Source organism: Neovison vison, chromosome 3, assembly GCF_020171115.1.
Source record: "Neovison vison isolate M4711 chromosome 3, ASM_NN_V1, whole genome shotgun sequence".
Lineage (NCBI taxonomy): Eukaryota > Metazoa > Chordata > Mammalia > Carnivora > Mustelidae > Neogale > Neogale vison.
Window position 1 is genome coordinate 2,906,006 of NC_058093.1, and position 22,059 is coordinate 2,928,064.

Here is a 22,059-nt window from a genome sequence, read left to right on the forward strand (position 1 = left end):
GTTCAAGACATGGTTATCAGTATAAGACTCTTCAGACCGTAAAATGAAAATCCATTTTGTTTTTTTATACCTTTTGTACTGTATTTAGTCAGACCCCTGGAAACACATTCATTGTTGACATTGTATACTAATTCTGTAACTATTTATTATAATTGCAGATTTATCTAAGTGGATTTCTTCCAAAGCATGATGCAGACCACTCTTTAACAAGTCTTTCAACCCCAGAAAGGAGTTTTATCTTTATAAACCAACGACCAATACATCAAAAAGACATATTAAAGGTAATCTATTTTAGAAAAAAAAAGTATTACTTGGATCAAAAATAAAAACTAGCTCTATCATTTGTCAACCTGTTGTAAGAACTACTTCAAGGATTTGCTCTAAAATAAGGAGAAGGAGAGGTGCGCCTGGGGGGGCTCAGTGGGTTAGAGCCTCTGCCTTCAGCTCAGGTCATGATCTCAGGATCCTGGGATTGAGCCTCACATCGGGCTCTCTGCTCAGCAGGTAGCCTGCTTCCCCCTCTCTCTCTGCCTGCCTCTTTGCCTACTTGTAATCTCTATGAAATAAATAAATAAAATCTTAAAAAATAAAATAAAATAAGGAGAAGGAGATAAGCAGATACTCTAGTATTTATTAAGCGTTGTGCTAGGTGTCTTACATAGGACTTCGCAACAATTCTGTGATAAATTATTATCCTTATTTATAGTGAAGAAACTGAAGTATTAGTGACTAAGAAGTTAGTGACTAAGAAGCCCATTATAGCCAGGAAGCAGCAGTCTGGATTTGAACCCTGGACTTTGGAAACATCCATGACTCTCTGATCTTTTAACCGTGAAGCCAGATGCACTGGAGAGTTGTACTTCTTAGTGAATGTTGGTGCTTCATGTAAGTTCAAGGCCTCCAAATGAGTATTACCATTTAGATAACTGCTTTTCCTCATTAGCAGTTACATCTACTCAGTTTCTCAGCAGACTATGATTTTTTGGTTTTATTTAAGGGCGGCAGTACTATCTTTACGTGGTATTTTTATCTTTTCTTTATTACATGTATTTCTAGTTAATCCGACATCATTACAATCTGAAGTGCCTAAAGGAACCAACTCGTTTGTATCCCATTTTCTTTCTGAAAATTGACGTTCCTACAGCTGATGTGGACGTAAATTTAACACCAGATAAAAGTCAAGTATTATTACAGAATAAGGTAAATTTGGGAATAGTTTTTTTATTTATGTTACTTACAAACTTACGCAGTCCTAACCATTTTCACATGGAAAGTTGCTTATTTATTCATATTTTTAAATATTTTAAATCTTGCCTATTTATTATTTTTTGTAATTTTCCCTAACATTTGTTAATTTATGTTTTTAGGAATCTGTTTTAATTGCTCTTGAAAATCTGATGACGACTTGTTATGGATCACTACCTAGTACAGATTCTTACGAAAATAATAAAACAGATGTTTCCTCAGCTGACATCGTTGTTAGTAATACAACAGAAACAGATGTGCTTTTTAATAAGATGGAATCATCTGGAAATAATTATCCAAATGTTGATACTTCAGCCATTCCTTTCCAAAATGATGTGCATAATGATAAATCTGGGAAAAATACTAATTATTGTTTAAATCATCAGATACATGTTGATGACCATTATGATGATCAGTATAATAGTGAAAATTCCAACATTGCTAGAAACAGTAGAAATACATTTCAAGAGATCCCAGTGAATAATTTATCTTGTGAGGATGTCCGGAAGGAATGTAGTGAGACTTGTTTTGTAGGTTCCGTTAAGCATACCCAATCAGAAAATAGCAATAAAAGCAATAGCGCTGGGAGTGGGAAAAATGAGGAAGCAGCAGTTCCTGAGAAGTCTTTGGAAATCTGTGCAGATGACTGGAGCAAGGGAAATACACTTAAAAATTCAATGGGAGAAAACATTGAACCTGTGAAAATTTTAGTGCCTCGAGAAAGTTCGGCATGTGAACTCAATAATAAAGCTTATCCAAGCCCTGAACAAAAGAATCTCAGTGAAGGTTCCTGTAACAAAAAATCAAATGTGCTAGATAACAAATCTGGACAGCTTACAGCATATGATTTAATTAGCAATCGGGTAGTCAGAAAACCCATGTCAGCAAGCGCCCTTTTTATTCAAGATCATCGTGCTCAGTTTCTCACAGAAAATTCTAAGACCAATTTGGAGGATACAACAGTACAAATTGAAGAACTGTGGAAGACATTGAGTGAAGAGAAGAAACTGAAGTAAGTTTCCAGAGCTTGCTTGTGACTTGCTGCTGGGATATTTCCATTCTATATGACTCACTGAGTTTTTTAACTTCTTATTTATGGAAAACCAGAATGGAAAATGCCTTTTGGTTTGGCTAGAGTACCTTTTTGGCATCACTTTTTTAAATTTAGAGGTTTTCAGTGTTTTATCTTTTATTTTTTGGGTTTTTTTTTGTTTTTGGTACAGGCCTTCACTACTTATTATTAAAATTTGAAGTTAAAGGTTTTTCCATTCTAATTAATTTAAAAATGTATTTTCTTCTTTTTTTCTAATTTTATGTTAAAAAATCTTTCTATGACAGAACTTTCTCTTTTTTAAGCTTATGCATTAGAAGAGTTATAACAGTGGTGGTTTTAAGAAATATCTTGACTATTCCCTTTTTTAAATTGGTCTCCAAAATAAGTAACACAAAATGAAAATTAGAGTATTTTTACAGATTGAGTTTAGTGGAATCAATACTGTTCCTAATCAGTATAAACTGAAGGTTTCTTTCTAAAATCTTTTGTTTATTTGTTGGCAACTTATAAACTATGGTGGAGTGTTTTGGTAGGTCAATAGGTGGTTTGATCTATCTTTGATGAAAAGAGCTACTTATTACTTGCCATTTTTAGACTAGATGATCTAAATAAATATTATAAACTAATACGATGAGTATTTATAGTTGACTTAGGGCACTTAATGTAAATACAGAGTAGTATGTCTTGAGTAATATAGCCCACCAGAAAATGAAACAGTGGAATTATACTTCCAACCATATATTATGTATGGTATCTCAATAATATGGTAAATAGCTTGAAGAAAATTTAAACATAACTTATCATTCAGAGTTTTTATTTGATGACAAACGTGGACACTTAACCAATTTTTTTTTTAACTTATTCAGTCTTATAAAGACACCATCAATTTAAAATAATAATGACCACTATTTTGTATGTGGGAGTAAAATGCAACTTTTTTTTTAATTTAAATTCAATTAGCCAACATATAGTACATCAGTTTTTGATGTAATTTTCAATGATTCATTAGTCGCATATAACACCCCAGTGCTCATCACATCATGTGTCCCTATTAACACTGACAGGCAAAACCTCCATAAAATTAGCTTGCTTGCTTTCTTTCTTTCTTTCTTTCTTTCTTTTTGGTGGGGATGGTTGTGTTTTTTTTCTATTCTCAGGCATGCACAGAAATAGACAAGAGAGTACAGTGAACCCATCACCCTGTTTCACGAACCTCCATGTCATGGTCAGTCTCATATCATCCATACCTCCATGTACTTCACTTCCGCTTTTTGCTATTACTATTCTGAAGCATATCCTAGGGTTCATATGTTCATAAACATTTTGAACAAAATGTTCATAAACATTTTGCTGTGTATCTGTAAAGAGTAAAGACGTTCCTACTTTAAACATTGCCATAATATAATCATCATAATTTTTAAAACAAGAACTCCTAATATCATCAGATATTCAGTGTTTGAATTTCTAATTACTTAATACCAGTTTTTTTTTAAGTTTTTAATTTTTTTATAAACATATAATGTATTATTAGCCCTGGGGTTCAGGCCTATGAATTGCCAGGTTTACACACTTCACAGTGCACACCCTCCCTGATGTCTGTAACCGCACCACCCCCTCCCTACCCACCTCCCCCTGGCAACCCTCCGTTTGTTTTGTGAGATTAAGATTCTCTTATTAATACTAGTTTTTTTAAAGTTTGTTTCTTTGAATCAGGATGCAAATAAGGTTCACACCTTGTGATTGCCTTTAGCTTTATCTAAATGGCATAGGCATTTTAAGATCAGTGCATTTAACTTTCAGTACAGCAAGTCCACAGAAGTTGAATTGTGTTGACCAGGGAGGTGATGTGTTATCTGAGAAGGAGGGGAAAAGCATAGATGTTTTCCTCTCATGGAAGATAGGGACCGTGTGACAGCTTAAAAGACAGCTGTTCCCTCGGGGCCTCACAATAGCAGGTATTGTTCCAGCTGACTTTTGGGGAATGTCAGCGTTGTTTCTTCTTGTAGGCCCCAAGGTATCAGGGTACAGGATTATGGGTAATATCCCCATCTAAAAATTTGTTTATCATCAGGCAGTGTTCGAGAATCCAGTTTTCTCTGTCTTACTGCCATTAGGTAATCAAAAGAGGCCATGTTGGGCAAGAGCAGACCTCTGAAACCACACTGGGATTTTACACTTTTTGTAAAAATGTGTGGACAGTATCTCCTAGATTGTTGTGAGGATTAAGTAAGATATTATGTGTTATGATGTAAGAAAAATGACTGGCACATTCTTGTGATCTTACTTAGAATTTTCAACCTGTGAAAAGAAAATTTCCATGTTTTGATTGACATTATTTTTCACTTGCTTAGTGAAGATTAAATTTAATTTGGAGGCCATAAATAGAAGAAAATATAAGTATTTTGGAATCAGAGAGCTTACTGTATGTCACAAAATGTGTTAGAATCTTTGAGAGCCAGGGGTTTGGGGACCATGGTGGCTGGGTTCCAAAATTATGATCAGTGAGAAAGTGTAGGAAAAATGATATCATACTCAACAATCACACTACCACTTTTCTGTAATATTTATCTTGGAATTCTTTCCATGATCCTAAATTCTGTAGGAAATGCTAAGGGATATCAGAGTAGACTCCTCTTCTGTAGGTAATTGATCTTTCTCTCTATCCTCCCTTCACGTTTTTCTTATCCTTCCTGTTTTTTTTCCCTTCGTCCTTCCTTTCATCTTTTCTCTTCCCTTCTCCTTTTCTTCTTTTCTTTCTGTTTCTTTCCCTTCCTTCTTCATTGCCCTTCCCTTTCTCCTTTTCTTTCCTCTCCTCTCTCTTTTCTTTTTCCTTTCCTTTTTCTTTTCTTTTTTCTTCTCCTTCCTCCCTCCCTCCTTCCCCCCTCCCTTCCTTCCTTCTTTCCTTCCCTTCTTTCCTCCCTCCCTTTCTACCTGTCTTCAGTTAAGAAATATTTATTAAGGGTATTCTGTATACAAGGCCCTATGTATTCTAGCTAATCACTTCAGATAGAGCGATAAACAAAATATACTTTCTCTACTTATAAATGATGCAATGTAATGAGGAAAACACAAACAAAGTAATCATAGAATACAATGAGTCAGTTTTAAAATAAATATAGAGTTATGAAAATACTTAGCAGTGGGCTTATTCTCATCTATGAGACAGGAAATGATTCCCTAAGTAAAAATAATCAGAAAGGTATAGGAAATTTTCTAAATAAAACAGCTAAAAGGAAAATAGTGTTATTGAGGAAATTAAAGTGCTCTCTGTAACAGGAACAGAATATGAGAGAGTCTAATAAGTTGAAGGAAAGCAGGCCAGATTATGTAAGATTCTGTAAACCATAACAAAGAATTTGAATAAGCCCTACGATCAGGGTTTTTGTGCTGAGAGCTTAGGATAGACTCAGTGTGGGGAGTATTTAATTTTTTAGTTCTTCTTTTCCAGATATTTTTCCTTTGCTTTTCTCCTTTCCTCTGGTGGTTTAGAAGCCAGATTTAGGCCTCTGCTCTTGCCCACTGGGGTTTCAGTCAATTGATGTTAACTTGAACTTTACATTTGCATACGATGAATATACTTCTACTTAAAATAAGAATAATATTGTAACTGGGGTATTAAAAATGGTAAATAAACTTTATAATTACATGTAATCTTTCATCACAAAAACATTCGATTTGATTACTGGTCAAATCAAAATTAATATTTTCCATTCAGGTTACTGAATTCCTTAATGACATTAAGTCAAATGTAGCAGCTGTTTTTACTTAAAGTTTGCTTAATCTTCCTTTGGACATAGCTTTTTATATTTCCCAAGAAACTAATTAAATTGACTTCTTGAGTAAATCACAAGATTCGTACCATATGTGAAAATTTGCACATTATAATTAATTACAAATGGTGACCTTCATCTTGAACTCATTTTTAACCGTAAGGGAAAAATCTTGAATTGGAATGTCCAAGAACTAAAAATACTTAAAGTACCTATTAAAAGGAAACTGTTGAAAATTATCTCTTATGTAGCTAATCCAGAATGTCAGATTCTAAATAGAAATGAGAGAAAACCATATACAAAATTATGAATATAGCCTGGTAAGTAACCAGAGAAGCATTTCTCATCTAGTTTACAGTGACACAGGTCTTTTTTACATTCTTATCCAGCTAACATTTCTGTATTTAACAAACATATACTGAATACAAACTACACAGCATAATGTGGTCTCTTCTCTTTTAGTCTCAATTTTAACATTTAATACAGTTCGCCCCAAGAATGCCATTTTTATATCCTAACACATATCTATATAAATTTCTCCTTAAAAATGTTTCATGCATATTACCTACAATAGAATTTAGCCAGTTTCTTGAGTTACTTAAGATTAGAAAGAGTGTTAATTCTTCAGTCTCAAACTTAAAACTGCATTTGAAAAATATTTTTAGTAAAGTTGCTTAAATAATTAGCAGCCTTTAGTCAATCATGTGCCTCATTCATTATAAGATGTGTTCCTTGATATACAATGATAACAGATGTTTATAATTATTTACTATGGTGCCAAGCATTCTAAGTACTTGAAACATTTTAACTCATTTTATTGCTCATATCAAAACTATGAAGTAAATGTAGATTATCTATATTAAATTATTTTTTATTATCTATATTAAATTATTATCCTGAAGACACAGAAAAGTTAAATAATTTTTATAGATTTACAGAGCTACTACGTGGCAGCACCAGACCAGTCAGTCAGTCTCCAGGGTCTATGCTCTTACCGCTATAATTTACTCAACACCTAAGAGTAGTTTTCAGTTTGGGGAGTGCTTCAGAATCATCCATGGAGACTTTTAAAAAGAGTGGCTCAGTGGGTTAAGGCCACTGCCTTCGGCTCAGGTCATGATCCCAGGGTCCTGGGATGGAGCCCCACATCAGGCTCCCTGCTCAGCGGGGAGCCTGCTTCCTCCTCTCTCTCTGCCTGCCTCTCTGCCTATTTGTGATCTCTGTCTGTCAAATAAATAAATAAATAAATAGATAGATAGATAGATAGATAGTATTGTTCAACCTCAGTCTTGACCTAGAGAATTTGAAAATCTGAGGATGGGATTTAGGCATCTCAGTTTTTTTAGAAACAGTTTCTATCACCACTATGCTAGATTGTCTTTGATTGGCTGTAGGAGTTTCATTAATCCAAAAGAAAAGATGTCTTGATTTTACCCAGGATAATTTTGAATTGTCTATTATCTTGTTCCTTTGAAACTGAATTAAATTAGTTTGGATGAATTGAGGTTTTTTTAAAATATATTTTTTCACTGATGACTCTAAAATGAGAAATAAATAGCAACTGAAAAAGTTAATATTTAGCTATGAATCCAATACAAATTTAATCATAAAAATCTTTATTTTGCATGTTATCATTAGAGTGACTATATTTTAAAGATTTTATTTATTTATCTGACAGAAGAGAGACAGCAAGAGAGGGAACACAAGCAGAGGGAATGGGAGAGGAAGATGCAGATTCCCCCCTAAGCAGGGAGCCTGATGCAAGGCTCTCGATCCCAGAACCCTGGGATCATGACCTGAGGCAAAGGCAGCCTCTTAACAACTGATCCACCCAGGCACCCCTAGAGTAACTTTAATTTTTACCAGTGTTTAATTAGTAAATGGAGTATTGTGTACAAGTATTGTGGTGCTCAGGAAATTGTTTATTCCATGTTGGTGTTACATTAAATGTGCAAGGAACTCTTCAGATGTAGAATTAACTGTTTTATTTAGTTATTTCTTTATAAGTTTTTTCTTTATCTTTTTTTTTTTTTTAAAGATTTTATTTGACAGAGAGAGATCACAAGTAGGCAGAGAGGCAAGGAGAGAGAGAGGAGGAAGCAGGCTCCCTGCTGAGCAGAGAGCCCGATGTGGGACTCGATCCCAGGACCCTGAGATCATGACCTGAGCTGAAGGCAGAGGCTTAACCCACTGAGCCACCCAGGTGCCCCTCTTTTTCTTTTTTTAGTGTTTAATGTCTTCAGTGCTTCCATAAATGGTTTTTAAAATTGGGTAAAATGTAGCATTATGAAATACACAGATCTTAACTTTATATATATTTCAACGCATTTTTATATGTGTACACCCATGTAACCACTGCCTCAAACAAAATACGGAATTCTTTACGGGGTTCCTGGGTGGCTCAGTGGGTTGGGCCTCTGTCTTCAGCTCAGGTCATGATCTCAGGGTCCTGGGATTTGAGCCCCATATTGGACTCTCTGCTCAGTGAGGAGCCTGCTTCTCCCTCTCTCTCTGCCTGCTGCTCTGCCTACTTGTGATCTCTCTCTGTCAAATAAATATATAAAATCTTAAAAAAACAAAAACAAAAACAGAATACTTTAACCACCCCAAAAGGTTCACTTATGCCACTTATCAGCTAGCTTCTATACACAGCCACTGTTTTGACTTCCATCACTACTTACCCTGTCCTTTGTGCAGTTGATGTCATATACAATATAAAACTTTTTGTTTCGAGTTTTTGTTTAAATTCCAGTTAGTTTACCTGTAGTGTAATATTAGTTTTAGGAGTAGAATTTCGTGATTCATCATTTACATACAACACCCACTGCTTATCACAGTCCTCCTTAAAACCCATCACCCACTTAGCCCATCCCCCACCCACCTTCCCTTCAGCAACCCTGTTTGTTCTATGTAGTTAGGAGTCTCTTTGATTTACCTCCTTCTCTCTCTTTTTTTTTTCTCCTATGTTCATTTGTTTTGTTTCTTAAATTCCACATGAGTGAAATCATATGGTTAAAATGCTATTTTAAAAAATTTTAAAGTTATCGGGCTCCCAGCTCCGTGAGGAGTCTGCTTCTCCCTCTGACTTTCTCCTCGCTCATGTTCTCTCTCATTGTCTCTCTCTTAAATAAATAAATAAAATCTTTAAAAAAAAAAATTTTTTTAAAGTTATCTTTCAAAGAAATGAGAATTTTAAAAAAGATCCTTTTTTGCTATTTACCTACATAGTTACCATTTTGGTACTTATCATTTTTTCCTATAGATCACAGTTTCTATTGTGTCAACTCTTTTTTTTTTTTTTTTTAAAGATTTTATTTATTTATTTGTCAGAGAGAGAGGGAGAGAGAGCGAGCACAGGCAGACAGAGAGGCAGGCAGAGGCAGAGGGAGAAGCAGGCTCCCTGCCGAGCAAGAAGCCCAACGTGGGACTCGATCCCAGGACGCTGGGATCACGACCCGAGCCGAAGGCAGCTGCTTAACCAATTGAGCCACCCAGGCGTCCCATATTGTGTCAACTCTTAATAGTGCAGTTACGCTGGCAAGGGATTCTAAGCTTGCTTTTATCCAAAAATGTCTGTATCATTTTCATTTTTGAAGGACATTTTTGCTTTGTATCATTGGATTCTCTTGGCACTTAAAAAATGTAATTTACTGCCATCTGGCTATACATTGCTTCTAATAAGTTATATCCATCATTTGTGGTATTCTTTTTTTGTAATGTCTTTTTTTTCTCTCTCTCACTGCTTTCAGGGAATTTGTTTGTTTTTGTTTCTCAGCAGTTTGATCTAATTTATCAAACTGTGGGTTTCTTTGTATTTATCCTGCTCAGGTTCACTGACCTTCTTGGATCTACAAAATGTTTCATTTATCCAAATTGTCTAATTGTCATCAATTATTTTTTTCAGTTTTTTTTTTCTCTTTAGTTCCACATTTTTAATCTGGAATTCTAATTACATTTTTATCTGGGATCCCAAATATGTTGGGTTGTTTGTTGTACCATAGGCCACAGAGATTTTTTTTAATCTTCATTTTTCTCTCCTGTTTAGATTGGGTAAGTTCTATTGCTCTGCCTTCAAGTTTGCCTACCCTTTCTTTTGCCATCTCTCATCTGCTGTTAAGCATTTTCAGGCTTTCTTTTTGACATTTTTAATCTCAGATACTGTATTTTTTAGTTGTAGAATTTCCTTTTGGTTCTTTATTATAATGTCCCTTCCCTGTTTACATTCCTTTTGGTTCTCTCATTAGGATAATCTTTTCCTTTAAGTTCTTAAATATTTATAAAAACCCATTTCAAAAATAACTTTTTTTTTCCCCTTTGGCAATTTCCAACATCTGAGACATGTTAAGGTTGGTTTTTACTAACCAGTTTTCCTCTTGATCATTACTCACATTTTCCCTTTTTATTGTTTGAATGATAACTTTTGTTTAGTGGACATTGTGGGTGATACGTTGAAGAAACTCTAGATTCTGTTGTCTTCTTCTGAAAAGTGTTGGTGTTTGTTCTGCAACGATTTAAGTTACTGACAGATCACACTGAGCTTGGAAGACTGTTTTATACTTCCTTAGAGAAAGACTTTAAATATTGCCCCCAACCCTGGGGCAGCTTTCTTAGTTCTAGGACATAGTTTTTCCCTTACCCTAGGATGTAGTCCTCATCCAGTTTTAATTTAAAGCGCAAAGCGTTTATTAAGCCATCTAATTATATAAAATTCAAGCTCTAAATTCCATTTATTCTGCCATAGGTAGTCACTAAAATCTGTGTCTAGCTCATTGAACATTCTAGCAGTTGTTTTCCTCCAGGCTTCCACTTATGGAATTTTCTGGGATTTTTCTCCCTTAATTTCCAGTTGTTTTGGAAGCAAGGAACTCCAGTTATTCAAGCTAGTAAAAGTGCAACTTATATAAGGTAATATTATGTGATATAAAAATAAATAATAAAAATTATTTAAAAAAAAAAAAACTTTTTCATAGGGCACCTGGATGGCTCAGTCATTAAGCGTTTGCCTTTGGCTAAGGTATCAATCCCAGGGTCCTGGGATGGAGCCCCACATCTGGCTCCCTGCTCAGTGAGAAGCCTGCTTATCTCCCTCCCTCCTTGTGTTCCTTCTTGTATTTCCTCTCACTGTTTCTCACCCTGTCAAATAAAATATTGAAAAAAAAAAGTTTTTTGTGTTTTTTTTTTTTCCCAAAAAGAGTGCAGCTTATTGCTTGATGATTTTATTTATTTATTTATTTATTTATGTATTTATTATATATTTTTTGCCATTCCCCTTCAATGCCAGGAACTGCCCTTTGGGTAAAAGCTATATAAATATGGATCTCTTTTTTGAATGTTGAGTCATTCCAATATCTGCCTATTTTTGGTTGCTTTTCCATGTCCATTTTAAATAGTTGATCTCTGTATTTTGTTCAGAATTCTAGTTAATGTAGGGAAGGTTAGTCCAATATAGGCTCCTTCTTCATTATCAGACTTGGAACACCAGCTCTTTATTTTTTATAAAATTTACTTCAGATGGCCAATAAGTTTCTGATTATGACCTCATTAGTTCTATTTTATCTTTATTCCCAGATACGAAGAGAAAGCTACTAAAGATTTGGAACGATACAATAAGCAAATCAAGAGAGCCACTGAACAGGAATTACAAACATCATTTAAGGATGGCAGAAAAAAGATAAAGCCCACCAGTGCATGGAATTTGGCACAGAAGCACAAATTGAAAACTTCATTATCTAATCAGCCTAAACTTGATGAGCTCTTTCAGTCCCAAATTGAAAAAAAGAACCAAAACATTAAAATAGTTCAGATCCCCTTTTCTATGGAAAACTTAAAAAAAAATTTTGAGAAACATAAATTTGACTTAGAAGAGAAGGAGGAACTTTGCTTGCTCCACAATCTCAAGTTTCCTGATGCGTGGTTAATTACATCCAAAACAGAGGTAATGCTATTAAATCCTTACAGAGTGGAAGAAGCCCTGCTATTTAAAAGACTTATTGAGAATCATAAACTTCCTGCAGAGCCACTGGAAAAGCCAATTATATTAACAGAGAGGTATGTTGAAATAATAGATTTCTTTTTTTAACTCTCAAAAGATTTATCAATCCATACTAGATTGGAAATTCAAAGCAAAAGTTGGAAGTGTTTTCTGGTAGAGAAAAGTTTAAAGAATTCTTTTTTAAAGTTGATTTTCTAATCTTCAATGGAATTGTTTTTGAGTAAATAATTTTAGAATATTCTAGCTAGTTTACTTCTGCAGTTAGTAAATATCAGCCTCAGTTCTCCTGTTCATAAGTGACTTGCCTCGGACAATTTTGAAGTTAGGTTGCCATGACTCTGTCATTGTACACTTTCCATTTCAAATGTATACCAAAATAGAATTATACAATGAATGTCTTTATCAACAATTACCAAGATTTTGCCACATTTGTCTATTTGTCCTTTCAAATATGTATGTGTATATTATGCATACACACACACACACACACACAGAGACATATTTTCTTTTTCTTTCCTAAATTTTTTAGCCAATTTCCACCCAAACATCTTTCGGTTTCTCTCTTTTAAAAGTGACTTACCTAATCACAAATGACTTTTTCCTATATTACACAATATTAATTCCTTGAAAGTATATCTCATTGTCTCAACATGTCTTTTTTATAGTTTTTAAATTATTAAATTTAATTTGTATTTAAACAAATTAAAATTTAAAGTATTAAATTTAAAATTAATTTAAAATTATTAAAATTAAAATTTAAATTATTAAATTTAATTTGTATCTAAGGTCCAGCTGTTACATTTTGTTTCTTAAATCTCTTCTAATATCACACCATTAACTTGTTGATACTAAGTCACTTGTTTTTTAGAATATCCTATTGTCTCAGTTTGTCCCTTTGCTTCCTCGTAGTTCCTTGTTTTTTCCTCTCCCATGTTTAAACAGAAGTTAGTCCTGGAGGATTGAATAGATTTTGATTATACTTTCTGGAATGACTATTTAATAGGTTGTGCTATGTGCTTCTTGTTTCATCACATCAGAAGGCGCTTATCACTGGTTTCCGACACTGACGGCTGCACTCATACCTTAAAATTCCCTGTCAACCTTTCCATCTAATGATTTCATCCATTGATGATTGTTGCCCTGAACTGATTTTATTATAGATTACAAAAGGGGGTATTTCCCTTTAATATCCTACATGAGCAAATTATTTTCTGTAAAAATGAATAGCGAAGCTAACCTGTTAACATTTCCCTTTTTTAATATTTATTATTTCTTTCTTTGGTCTGACAGAGGAAAGAATCATATATATGAAAAGAGATAAAAGCCTGAAATTAGGGGCACCTGGGTGGCTCAGTGGATTAAAGCCTCTGCCTTCTGCTCAGGTCATGATCCCAGAGTCCTGGGATCATGCCCCACATCGGGCTCTCTGCTTAGCCGGGAACCTGCTTCCTCCTCTCTCTCTCTCTGCCTGCCTCTCTGCCTATGACCTCTCTCTGTCAAATAAATAAATAAATAAAATCTTAAAAAAAAAAAAAAACCCTGAAATTAGAAAGCTATTGAGGGTTTGATCTCTGGGACATGTTACTGGATAACTCTGTTTCAGAACTCCCAAGAATATATGAAAAAATCTTTAATAAAGTATATTAAAACTCTTTTGTTAAAAAGCTCTGCTACCAAATTATGATTAGGATTGCTTTGAACCTGTAGATCATATTGGGGGGAATTGCCATCTTAACAATACTGCATCTTCCAATCCCTGCACAGTGGTCTCCATTGATTTAAGTCTTCTTTAATTTCTCTCAGCAATATTTTGTAGTTTTCAGTATAGAGGCATTTTTTTGAAAAAATTTTTCCCAAATATTTTGGGTTTTGATGCTAATATAAGTGGGGTATTTTTTAAATTTCATCGTCTATTTATCTGCTCTTGATATATATAAAAATACAATATAATTCTGTATTTTGAAAAAAAAAATCCCTGTTACCAGAAGGAAAAAATAGAGCCAAGACACAGGAAAACATATATCAGAGCTGCCTTTTTCTTTTTTTTTTTTTTAAGATTTTATTTATTTATTTGACAGAGAGATCACAAGTAGGCAGAGAGGCAGGCATAGAGAGAGGGGGAAGCAGGCTCTTTGCCAAAGGCAGAGGCTTAACCCACTGAGCCACCCAGGCGCCCCCAGAGCTGTCTTTTTAATTAAGACAGCAGTAGTAATACATTCACCTAAATCCAGCATCTTTTATAATATTCTCTTTGACATTGGCTTAGCAAACTGTCAAAGAATTAGAAAAAGAATTAATACAGATTCGGCCTGTATTAAACAGTTCAAAAATCTGATAGTACTTTCTGTTCTTCCCTTAAAAAGAACTAGGGTATATATGAAATTTTAAACATGATTACTTCTCTAAATGGTTATTTGTGAACTTTCATTTATATTTTAAAAATCATTTTGTGCTTCTACAAATTAAACATTTTTAAAGATTTTTTTCCTTTATGATATTCTGTTATTCAAAAACAAATACATTAAAAACTATTATTTGCGGGGTGCCTGGTTGGCTGAGTGAGTTAAACCTCTGCCTTCGGCCCAGGTCATGGTCTTGGGGTCCTGGGATCGAGCCCCGCATCGGGCTCTCTGCTTGGTGGGGAGCCTGCTTCCCCCTCTCTCTCTGCCTGCCTCTCTGCCTACTTCTGATCTCTCTCTGTCTGTCAAATAATTAAAACCTTTGAAAAAAAAATAAAATAAAAAACTATTATTTGGGACCCATACTAGCCTAAAAGATTTCTTAATTGAACATGGACAGCAACAAAACTGAATTCAAAATTGTTTTCACCCTTCTTTTGAAATGTGACATGCCCACCACAATTAATATAAGTTTTTCAAAACTGAGTGAAAGACTGGAATTATGGGTTGGGTTCAGTGTCCTTACTATGGTTCTAATGCAGATTGTGTCATTTATCTCTCAATGCCGTAACTTAGATCTCTGTAAAATACGAAGTAGGAGCTCAGTAATAACAATGGCCAATGTTTGCTGAGGATTTACCGTATAATAGGAACTTTACTAAACCCTTTGATCTTAACAACAATCTTATGATAGAATAATAATAATATAACAATGGCGTTATTTATAAAGTTTTCACTTGTATTTTATAGAGAGAGCACAGTTTTTGATCTCACATTTAGTTCGTAATGTTCTAAAAGATAGAAACTGTCTTTTGTGTCCATTCTTCCTCCTTTCTGTATGCTGTATATAGTAGGTCTTCTAAGAGATATTAACAGAGATGTAAAAAAGTAAAGTTTCTCACGGGGCTACTTACGAATCATTTTAAAAGGGCCCTTGCATTAACTTTTTTCCATAAATCCTCTTATTTCATTTTACATATTTAATAAGTTAAAGGACCATAATTTCTTTTTCAGTCTTTTTAATGGATCTCATTATTTAGAGATTTTATGTAAAATGACCACAGATGATCAGAGATACAGTGGATCAGCTTACCTGTCCGATCCTCGTCTAACAGCAAATGGTTTCAAGATAAAATGGATACCAGGTATGATGGTGTGGTTTACTATTTCCTGACTTAGAAAAAGAAGTCTTGTTCCAGAAGTTTTATTTGGGCTTTATAATACACATACCGGTATATTTTTGTCTCACCAAAAGTACAGTGTCAGCTATATAAAAACAATCATATTTCAGAAAGGTAATCCCTGAAACTAGGAAGTTTGGCATCCCTTTCAGTCTGTTACCTTGCATTTGTGTTTTCATAACTAATCGAGAAGTTTCATTGTAATTTTTGACATCTTTGGCACAATGTGCCTAGTGTGTTTAAAGTATTTAATACTCCTTTGGATGATGAAAGAAATAAATGTGTAGTATATCGTAAAGGTCTAACAAAAATGGCCATCTCTTTTCCTGTTTTGCCAATTAGATTTGTAACATTAGCAGTCTTACTATTTGGAGAATGATTTGATTCCATTGCTTTGCTAGAAAGACTGTGATAACACTATCTTCTCTGCATGGCAAGTCACTGGGTGGAGAGAAAAGTAAATCATTCTGGGAAGCAGACTTCTGTTTTCCCAGTTGGTCCCTTCTCTATTCTCTCATAACTTTCATACTTAACTGTTTTCTGCCCTGCCTAGGCTGGTCTTGTCTTATTATTTTCCCTTTGTCTGGTCTCAAGGGTATCATGAAGAGTGATGCCACTGTTCCCCCTCCTGCCTGCCGCTAAACTTGTCATAACAAATATACAGAAAAAGTTTAGCTAAAACAGAGTTGAAGATTTTTATAGGGATGTTTTATTTAAATGTAAAAAGAAAATGGGTAAAAACGATTGTATGAAGCTATGAAATTAAGTATACACAGAAAATGGTTTGGTGCTCCAAACTTTAATTTTACCTACTTTTGCAGTTTTAGGAACACCTGCCCTGGACTTCTATCTCAGTCTTGGAGATTTAGATTTGGAGTGGCCTCAGTGTTTTCTCATCATAACAACTAATAAATATCAAATAATTAAAATGTACAGGGCACTATTCTAAGTAGTAAATGTATTAATATTAATTAATAGCCCTATGAAGTAGGTTCTGTTGCTGTCTCCATTTTACAGATGGAAAAATCAAGACACAATGAAGTTTGCTTAAGCATGCCAGAACCAGGATTTCAACCCAAGTGCATTTACAGTCTAGCTTTTAACTAATTTGTTACATTGTTTCCTACAAAAATTGAGATATTTACTTCATAAAGTAGTTGTGAGCACCAGAGAGGTACTTAGGGAAATCAGTTAGCATAGTACTTGCCAGTGGTAGGTGTTTGGATATTCTCTTTTCTTCCCATCTTCCAGTACCCCTTTCTGTCATTTCTTTTAGACCTCCCAGAAATCTTTCTTCCTCGAGACCCCTAGCACTTACTTGAAGTGTGAAACAAGGGGTGTGTATAGGTTTGTGTGTAGTAAGATTTTTTTTTTCTTAATCTATTTTTCTAACGAACTATGTGGTATTGCTGGCAGGTGCCACTCTTTTTTTCATAAAAAAATAGTACCACAGCAATTTTTTAAAAAAAGAATAACTACTTCCCTGTCTTTTCTAAGAACATGCTTATGCTTTCAGTTCTCAGCTTGTGGGTAGTGTTTTTTGTGTTTGCTTTTAAAGATTTTATTTATTTATTTGACAAAGAGAGAGCACACAAGCAGGGGGAGCCATAGAGGGAGATGGAGAAATAGGCTCTCTGATGAGCAGGGAGCCTGATACCGGGCTCTATCCCAGGACTCTGGGATCATGACCTTTGCTGAAGGTAGACGCCCAACAGACTGAGCCACCCAGGTACCCCGTGGGTAGTGTTCTTTAAGTCCTGTTGAATACTAGGTACTTTACAAGGCACCAGAGATATAAAAATGAGTAAGAGTCACCTGCAAACTGACTTGATTTGGTTGGAATTAGTTTTCTTAGATTGTCATCAGCATTATTTACCTTAGCAGTAACAGATCAAATTTAAAACTCTGTTTTCCTCTTTTTTAAGCCTTTATTTTCCTTCATTAATTTTTATGTCATGTTTTGTTAAAAAACCATTTCTCCTCTTCATGAGTTTGTTTTCTTGGACGAACTTTGGATGAGCAGTTTGCCAGTTGTCACTAAACATCTTTGAATGATAAGGATGTTTAAAAGAGAGGAGGAATACATCTGACTCTGAGGGAAAAGATTCTGAATGTGATCCTAAGAATTTTGCTCATTCACAGGATTAGTTTTTTGTTCTGCATCAATAAGAATTCTGTATTTTAAGAAAGTGAAAACTTGTCAAACCACTTACTCATTTGAAATATTTTCCCTGAAAATTGGGAAGCATTTCACAGAATCTTATGGAAAATTCTTGAAAGTTTATTGTTACGTGGTTCCAAATGTCTGTAAGTTTCCCATATCAGAATTTTGCAAACATGGTGATTAAAATATTGCTCAATTTCCTCATCTACTGCCAAATACTGTACCCATATGCACAAGTAATTCTGTGAAATGTGTAAGATTTTCCAGGGCCAATCTAGTCACTATTAGACTCTCCAGTCTAATTGTTCTATAAAAGGTAAAGAACCAGCAATAGCGAAAAGTCTCAGGGCTAATATTTTTGTAATTTCCTTCTCTATATATGCAAAAAGATGGAACTCTAATATTTTGCTTCTTCCTCCTTGCCTGTGTAAATCCTGTTTCAGTCCCATTTAAGTTCCCCTGGTTGCTCGAACTCTTATTTTGTCTTCCTTGACCAAACTGTGTTTTACTCCCCAATGCTTGATTTTAGATCTTCTGTTACTCTCCAGTTGTTTCCAGGGGTGCCTGCTCTGTTTAGTCTACCACCATTGCATCTTCTCCAGGTCAAGAAAGTGATCTCTAACTGGAAACAGATTAGGGATAGGATCACTGATGTCTCAGGACCTGAAACTCTTCAAGCTGTATCACTCCTCTTTTGTCATTCATCTGTTGACAGCTGCCACTTACCCAGTGTTGAACTGTCTCGTTTTCTTAGTTCTATATAACATGGGCAGGCTTAAATGTTAAGAACACTGTTACACAGAGCCAAAGAAGTTCAATATCTGCTGTTTTGCAACACCTTAAAGTGCATTCTAAAGCCAAATTTGATCCTTTGGAATTTATGCTCTTATGGATATTTTACCTCATGATATATCTAATCATGTAGCTTTTTTAGTTTTATTTTAGTCACTAAATTATTTAAAGTAGTTTAATAAATAATGTCAGTTTTAAATATTGTTTTACTAAGATATTTTGAGTAAACATTACTGATTAAACAGTATTTCATTCTCTCAAACTAGTAATATATTAATGTTACTACTTGCAGTATATAAGTGTGTCAAATCAGGACTATGCATAAACCATAAACTTAGTGTTTATCAATTATATCTCAATAAAACTGTAAAAAATAAATTACTATATGAGTATTTTTATAAATTGTAAGTTAAAATAATCATAGAAATAATTCAGGCCTTCAAGTTAGTATTAAACTAGTAGAATACACTTTGAACAGCAGCAGTTGTTAAAACGCTTAAACCAGTTGTATTTTAATAAATATCATGGGACTTCATTTTCTCTCCAAAGTAAGAAATGTTCTAAACAAATGTTGGGAACAGAAGTGCAATAACTAAGATTAAATTAAATGATATAAAGCACATGTGGTGTCTCTGACGCTTATGACTTAATGTCAAGTCCTATGGGAAATTACTATTTGTTCTCCAACTAAGGAACAACTTTGTCCTGACTACATTAAATTCTAAGGAAGGTTCACTAAATATTTTTAACAGTGATTTTGTTTTTAATAGACATTTTCTGGAATATAATTTAAACAAAACTAACCATATCTACATGTGGTTTTATTTATTTTTCTTTTAGGCATTTCCATTGCTGAAGACTACTTGGAAATAGAAGAAATGGCTAATTGTCTCCCATTCTATGGAGTGATGGACTTAAAAGAAATTCTTAATGCTATATTAAACAAAAATGCAAAGGAAGTTTATGAATGTAGACCTCGCAAAGTGATAAGCTACTTAGAGGTATTTATTATTAGCTTATGTAGGTTGGTTAGATTTTAACATACTAGTGGTTTCTTAATAAAACAATAAGGTTTCAAAATAGTAAAGTTTCTGTAAGGTCTATTTTTTCTAAGAAGAAATACTACTAAAAAAAGAAATCCTTGACCTCTGCAAGAGCAAAAAGAGATAAAGTGAAAGATGTATTATTGAATAAAAGGAAATATTAGTTACCTAGGAATATCTACCACAAATAAGAAACATAACAGTGGGTTAAAAAATAAGTTCTGATTAATATGGGATGGAGGAAGATTATAAGGTTTTAAATGTCGTATAGGATAGTTGTTGGAAAGTAATAGTGAATGTCTCAGTGTTTGAATTCTCTCCCTCAAGTTTGGTATTATTTCAAAAACAAACCTGAACATAAATAAGATTTGTTTTCTCCGTTAAAAAAAAAAAAAATGGGCCATTTTTGTTTAGAATATAATCATGATGTCCCCACTGTATTCTGAGGACCAGACTTCAGGAAAGTCCACTTTTTACCCTTTCTGAAGATTGTATTCAGTAGCATTCTGTAGGTCCTTCAAGAGCTTTGAATTGTGGATGTTCCTAGCCTATTGCATGAGCAATTTAACACTGATAGTTTTTAATGACTTCAAAGGAATCTTCTTGTGAAAAAGGTAGAATAAACTTAAATGAAGGTTGAAGGAGGGTAGTATTTTGTATATTGAAAAACTATGTGGGAAGAAATATGATTTTAGAAACAAAAAAGTGGTTGGCATTAGGTATAAATATTTTTACTAATATTATACCTCATTACATTAAGTCAGTTGTGGATTGATTGTTTTGGAAGAGAGTCTAGGGAAAAAAGAGAACTTCTATAAGATCTACAGGAATACTTAACGTTTAAAGTCAAGCTGAATAAGATGAATCAGAAATAGACAGGACAGTGAAAGAAAAAAGAGGAGTAGATATAAAGGTCAAGGGAGGAAAGAAATTTGAAAATGAGAAAGTAGTAACAGATTCTTTATAGGGTAATAGTTGCTTGAAGACCATTTGGTATGATTGCTGGATGGCAATGATAATAGAAAAGTAGTCCAGATGAAAGACTCGCCGATGGCAAAAGAGTAAGGGCAGTGGTGAAAAAGTGTGGGCAGCAAGTCATATGGTGGTAAATAGAAGAAAAGAGAGATTAGCTTGTCTTTGTTATTGGTGAAAAAGACTGACATAAAAGATTGGCAAGCAGATGTTCCAAAAGAGGCAGGAAGGAAGACAAGGGTAAAGTAAAGTTTTAGAAAGGAGAAACTTCTCTCAATCAAGAGCAAAAGGGAAGGAAAGTAGAAGTATAACTATTTTCAGGTAAACTTGAGAGAAGTCATGCATGATACATGTGATGAAGGTATAGGAGAAGTTAGCTCCTGAGAGTGAAGAGGCTAGGAAGGCATTGGGGATTTGAGTATAGTAGAAAAGATCCAAAAATAAGAGCTGTAGGTACTATAAGAGAAGATTGATTAGAGAAGACTAAGATGTCCAAATGGCATTGAGCACTGATAAGAGCTAACATTGGTATTGGATCTAGCCAAGATAGTTTGGTGATTTTCCAATAGTACATGGTACAGTTTATCCAGGTATAGGGATTACAAGGTGAATATGGTACAACAAGGGGGTGAGTGAGCACATTTGAACCCATAATGTACACAAGAAACTGTGTTAGGTCCTAGAAGATTTTAAAGATGAATTAGGTTCTGTAAAGTTTTGTAGGTGAGGTAAACACAACACCAGGCGAGGTAGGCGCAAGGCAAGATTTATTAAAGGCACTCTCCGGGGCGAAGTTTCAGGGCTCAGGAGAAAGGGAGCCAGGAAAGTCGCACCAGGAAGAGGTGGGCACCCTCGGGCGAAGTTCTGAGACTCTGGTAAGGGAATTTGCACTGGGAGGGAGTCGGTGGGGGTCTTTTATCAGGCCAAGGCAGGGCCTGGGTTCACATCCATATACGGTAAGATATTTGGTGATAAGAGGGTATGGGGTGGGGGCTCCTGATACTTCTGTTTCCTGCGTAGGTTCCTATGGAGACGTGACCTGGGCATGCATCCTTTTGGCAGGAGAGTCAAGGGTTAAGGAAGGGGGGTACTGGAAGATGGCAGCCCTGGCGGTCATTTCTGTTGTTCCTCCTGCATTCCTGGAACTGTCGACCCAACAGGTTCTAGTAGTAGGAATCAAAAAGGAATACAGAAAGCTAGAAATAGTATCTTTAATGGCTTACTATCTGTGCCTTATGTAGGGAAAGATGACAAGAAGGGTGCTGGTGCAGAGCGATAAAGAGGGACTGAGGAGATTAAAGGTCAAAGTGAAGGAAAAAAATAGGTTTAGTTGGAAAGGAGTAGGATAATGGAAGAGGGTATGTGGTTAGAGAATTATATTAGGCTCAAGCTCTTTGAAGTACAATTTGTTTTTAAATAAATTTAAAAAGAAACCAGCTTTGCTAAT

At 34.7% G+C, this 22,059-nt stretch overlaps 1 protein-coding gene across 9 annotated transcripts in view; it reads left to right on the forward strand.

Annotated features, from left to right (window-relative positions):
• The window catches only part of PMS1 (PMS1 homolog 1, mismatch repair system component), an 87,101-nt gene that overhangs the window by 64,203 nt on the left and 839 nt on the right, over positions 1 to 22,059 (forward strand). For all 9 annotated transcript variants that reach the window (XM_044241154.1, XM_044241156.1, XM_044241157.1 and 6 more), the window contains 6 exons: positions 159 to 281; positions 1,057 to 1,200; positions 1,368 to 2,257; positions 11,638 to 12,117; positions 15,475 to 15,605; positions 19,438 to 19,598. In XM_044241154.1, coding sequence (XP_044097089.1) covers positions 159 to 281; positions 1,057 to 1,200; positions 1,368 to 2,257; positions 11,638 to 12,117; positions 15,475 to 15,605; positions 19,438 to 19,598 — 1,929 coding nt within the window. The remainder of the gene's footprint in view (positions 1 to 158; positions 282 to 1,056; positions 1,201 to 1,367; positions 2,258 to 11,637; positions 12,118 to 15,474; positions 15,606 to 19,437; positions 19,599 to 22,059) is intronic.